Source organism: Drosophila suzukii, unplaced genomic scaffold (genome assembly GCF_043229965.1).
Source record: "Drosophila suzukii unplaced genomic scaffold, CBGP_Dsuzu_IsoJpt1.0 scf_13, whole genome shotgun sequence".
NCBI lineage: Eukaryota > Metazoa > Arthropoda > Insecta > Diptera > Drosophilidae > Drosophila > Drosophila suzukii.
The window spans coordinates 1,199,096-1,203,964 of record NW_027255900.1 but is presented as its reverse complement, the minus strand read 5'-3'; the positions used below and the strand labels follow the sequence as shown (position 1 = coordinate 1,203,964).

Below are 4,869 nucleotides of genomic sequence, written 5' to 3'. Positions count from 1 at the left end.
TTCAAAAGAAAAGATAGCAGAAACACATGAGTAAATCCAGTTTTCAACAAGGCTAAAGTAGTTAGGAAGCTAGGTCCTTCCTATTACGATCTAGATAACGAGTAGGGAAAGTGTAACACTTAAAGGATGGTAAATCCTAATCCACCTATCTTTTCCTCAGTTACCGTCCTTGTCAGGAAGCCTTTGAATGACGTAACTGTGGTGTATTAGCGAGCTCGAATAACAAAAATATCAATGCGTTCCACTGTACTCACAAACAAAACTGAAAGCAAAAGGCACGTTAAACTGCCAGCGGTTTTTTTTCAATAAGATACACGCAGTGCGAAGCGCGAGAACGAACCGCAATTAAAATAGAAAACACAAATAATAACAAAACCCGGCTTACGAATTTCGCTGCAACACCATGCACTTGGCACACCCTTTTCGGACCGGCTGTAGCGCTGGTAGTCAAATGAGAACATATGGCGAAGTATGTTTGCCATTAAAGTTTTATTCAGATTAAGAACTACAAAGTTTATTAATATTATCAAGACACGTGTGTCGCTCGCTGATTCTTGCCGATAAATCTCCGAGAGTTGCCACACCATTCTTTCTAGTCATCTGGCAAGCTTCTGTTGGCGCTGCTGCCATATTAGGTTGCCACAGTACTCCCCCTCCAGTGAACGCGTCACGAGTCCTGGTTTGAAAATTTAACTCCATGTTTTCTCTCATAAGTCCTGGTCAGTCTAGGGGTAACTTCTTCTGAATCCAACTGGCAGTCGTCCTTTACTAAAAATGCTGGTTTGAGGCGATCAACTGATACTGCAGTCTCATGGCCATTGAGTCTGATAGTGAAAACACGATCGTTTTCGCGTCTGACAATCTCATGAGGACCAGTGTAAGGGGCTTCCAGAGGCTGTTTTACGGCGTCAGTGCGGAGAAATACATGCGTACATTTATCGATCCCTTTCAATACGAACATCTTCTGCTTGATATGATGTGCTGTTGATGTCGGTCGCACTTTTTGCATGTGCTCTCGAAAGATACTCAAAAAAGAGGTGGGGTCAACCGTGTCGTCCAAGTCGGTAAAAAACTCATTTGGCAGTCGAATAGGTGTTCCGTATACCATTTCTGAGGCTGAAGATTTGATGTCCTCCTTGTAACAGGTACGAAGTCCAAGCAAAACTGTTGGCAGTAACTCCGGCCACGGAGTACCTCTGTTGCACATCAAAGATGACTTAAAGGATCTGTGCCACCTCTCTATGAGTCCGTTTGACTGAGGATGGTAGGCCGTCGTGTGTATGTGTTTACTTCCAACCAGATTAGCAAGATGTTTGAAAACTGCTGACTCAAATTGTGTTCCTTGGTCCGTAGTTATCGTTTTTGGAGAACCAAATCGAGATATCCAGTGAGTCCAGAATGCCGTAGCTATTGTCTCAGCAGTAATATTTGAGAGAGGTACAGCTTCTGGCCATCGCGTAAATCTATCAATCATCGTCAGACAGTACCGATAGTTTTGTTGTAATGGCATAACTACAATGTCAAGGTGAACGTGGTCAAATCTACCATTTGGCACTTCGATCTTTTCTGGTAAGAGGTGGTTGTGTTTGTGGATCTTAGAGCGCTGACAAGGTAGACAAACTCTGCCCCATTCGAGGACATTTTTATTTATCGAGGGCCATACAAACTTTTGTCATCAAATCGAACCCTTTGAAGTTTTAAAGATGTGGTTCCTTTTAAAAGGTGTACCAGTTCAGGATCTGACGCTTGCTCCTCTTCAATTTGCGATAATTTTATGCCAGTCGGCATTGTTATAGAGCATAATCTTGAAAAAGCGTCTGCGACTGCATTCTCGGATCCTTTCACATGCATAATAGTCGTGCAGAATTGAGAGATGTAAGCCAAATGTCGTAGCTGTCTCGGTGATGCTTTCTCTGGTCGCTGCTGAAATGCGTACACGAGCGGCTTGTGATCCGTTCTGATGACAAAAATGCGCCCGTCAACAAGATGTTTGAAATATTTAATGGATTCGAAGATAGCGAGCAGTTCTCGGTCGTAGGTTGAGTAATTTTTCTCCGTGTTGCTCAGCTTCTTTGAGAAAAATCCTAGAGGTTGCCAATTTCCGTGTGTACGCTGCTCCAAAACTGCTCCAATTGCGAAATCGGAAGCATCGCAAACCAGCTGAAGTTCAGATTTTGGTGCGGGAAAAGACAAGAGGGCTGCGTCTGCTATGCTTTGTTTGCAAGCTTCAAAAGCTGCATGGAGCTCTGATGTCCATTCAATTTTACGTTGATCATTTTTTTTAACATCCTGTAGCAACTCAGTGAGCGGTGCTTGTATGTGTGATGATCGAGCCAAACATCTGCGATAGTATTTTATAACGCCCAAGAAACGACCAAGTTGGCTTATGGTTTCAAAACGTGCATAATTAAGAATGGCATCTATGCGTTCGGTGGGTGGTTTAATTCCAAATTCATTGATCGTATAGCTGAGAAAGTTTACTTGAGATTGCGCAAACTGGCATTTGGTCAGATTGATGCTTAGGCCATGTTTCTGAAGTACTTGCAAGACAGCCCGAAGATGTTCTTCGTGTTCAGCGATGGAAAGCGACGTTATAAGTATGTCGTCAATGTAGCAATAAACGAAGTCCATGCCGCGAAAGATGTTGTCCATAAAGCGTTGAAATGTTTGAGTCGCGTTTTTTAACCCAAATGGCATGTATTGAAACTCAATGAGTCCAAAAGGAGTGCACACCGCTGTTTTTTGGATATCGTTTTCTGCCATGGGAATTTGGTAGTATGCTTTAACCAAATCGATGGTTGAAAAAATATTCTTTCCTTGCAGTTGCTCCGTGAAGTCGTGTATATGGGCGATTGGGTAGCGATCTGGTATGGTAATTGAATTTAGTTTTCGATAATCTCCACATGCCCGCCAGCCACCGTCTTTTTTGGTAACCATATGTAACGGGCTGAACCAAGGACTTTTTGACGGGCGACATATGCCTTGATCCATCAAGAAGTTTATTTCTCTCTTGGCAGTGACAAGTTTTTCACCGGAGAGGCGTCGTGGTCTATCAGCAACAGGTATTCCATTTGTTTCAATGTAGTGACGCACGTCGTGTTGCGTAGCTGCTTTAATCGATGGCTTTGTCACGTCGACAAATTCACTTAGGAGTTTTTGAAATTTGGACATACACTGCACTGTGGAAATTGATATGTGTTTCGCTTGTGCAAGACATGCTGGTGTCGATAGTCCAGTAACTGAGTCGATCAAGCGTTGGTTTTTAAGATCAATGAGCAATTGGAATTTGCTTAAAAAGTCAGCCCCAATAATAGCTGTGTGCACGTCAGCGATAATGAACGGCCATGTAAAGTCTCGGCGAAGATCCAAGTTCAGCTGAGTGACGTATTTTCCATAAGTATGAATGACTGTCTGGTTCGCTGCGTACAGTGTCAAATCGCTCAGAGTAGTTTTTTGTCTAACCAGCGTTCGTGGTATGACGGAAACTACAGATCCAGAATCAACGAGGAAGCGGATGTGAGATGTGCGATCGGTGACGTGTAGGCGCTGCTCCTGTGGAACAGCTAGCTGAACTGTAGGCTCGCTGGTTATATTCGTGCTGCCGCCGACCAGCGTGTCGGGCGACAGCTCCTTTAGTTTAACGACGAGGAGCGGGAACATGGAGGGCGGCACTTTTGACCGTTTTCCCCAAATCGATCGTGGTAGAAGCAAAGCTTCTCTTGAGGCACAGATGCCTGTTGATTCGAATTTCCAGTTTGTACGTGGCCACGCGATGAACTGCGTGAGCGTCCTTGGAATTGGAGACGTTTGACATCCTTTTGCAATACGTCAAACTTCTGTGACAGCGAACGCAAATTGTCGTTGATCTTTTTCCAGGGGTCTTCGGTGGAAGTTGCGCAAACAGGTGGGGCCGCTGCAGTCGAGTTATTCGTGCTGATCGCAAAAGTGGCGTTGTGGTTTACCGCTTCGAGCATCTTGTCTGCGATCTTAGCGAGCTTATCCAAGTCCGTCTCTTCCCAGACTGTAAGAGTGGATCGAATTGACGCCGGCATCTCTGCCAGGAAAAGAGTAAGAATGATGTTCTCGCTGCCCGGGTCCGGAGCTAGTCGTCGCATGTTGGCCAGGATCTCAGATGGTTTTAGACCAGATGTACCTCCACCCTGCAGAAGTCGGCGCAGTTTCGACTCTGGAGATTCCGCAAATTTTTGTAGTAAGCGATTTTTAATTGCTACGTACTTGTTTTCGTTGGGTGGTCGAATGACTAAGTCTTCCACTGCCAAAACTACATCCTCCTCCAGGTGAAGGGTCACAAGGTCGAACTTGTCGGTGTCGTCGATAATCTGGTGCAATCGAAATGACCGCTCCACTTGCGCAAACCATAGTTGAGGGTTGCTATGTGCGAATTTTGGCAAGTGGACAGTCGCACGTGTGTGTGCGAGTAGTCTCATCCCGGTTGCCAGGTGCATTTGTCCGAAGTGCCTCGAGTTGCTGCTGCAGATCTCGGACTTGAGCAGTTAAATCAGGATTTGAATCCGGCATGATGAATGGAAAATCGGAGCGATCGCTTTCTTCGTCGAAATTTAGCCGCCTACCTTTTATTTTTCGCAAATCGTATTGGCGTCTGTTCATTCAGTGCGCAAATTCTTAATTGTGAACGTGTGTGTCAATTTCGTAGAATAAGTAACTTTTACTATGATTTTACTTTCCGGGGTCACCACTATGGCGAAGTATGTTTGCCATTAAAGTTTTATTCAGATTAAGAACTACAAAGTTTATTAATATTATCAAGACACGTGTGTCGCTCGCTGATTCTTGCCGATAAATCTCCGAGAGTTGCCACACCATTCTTTCTAGTCATCTGGCAAGCTT

General features: G+C 44.6%; 1 protein-coding gene across 1 annotated transcript; it reads right to left on the bottom strand.

The window, feature by feature from the left end:
• Positions 1 to 3,632: 3,632 nt before the first annotated feature.
• LOC139354689 (uncharacterized) lies at positions 3,633 to 4,448 on the bottom strand. Its single transcript, XM_070998931.1, has one exon. It carries the CDS (start codon positions 4,446 to 4,448, stop codon positions 3,633 to 3,635), a length of 816 nt encoding a protein of 271 aa, XP_070855032.1.
• Positions 4,449 to 4,869: the final 421 nt, after the last annotated feature.

Bases quoted from the DNA above. Each gene is read 5' to 3' on its own strand.
- LOC139354689 (XM_070998931.1), bottom strand. From the start codon at position 4,448: ATGAGACTACTCGCACACACACGTGCGACTGTCCACTTGCCAAAATTC.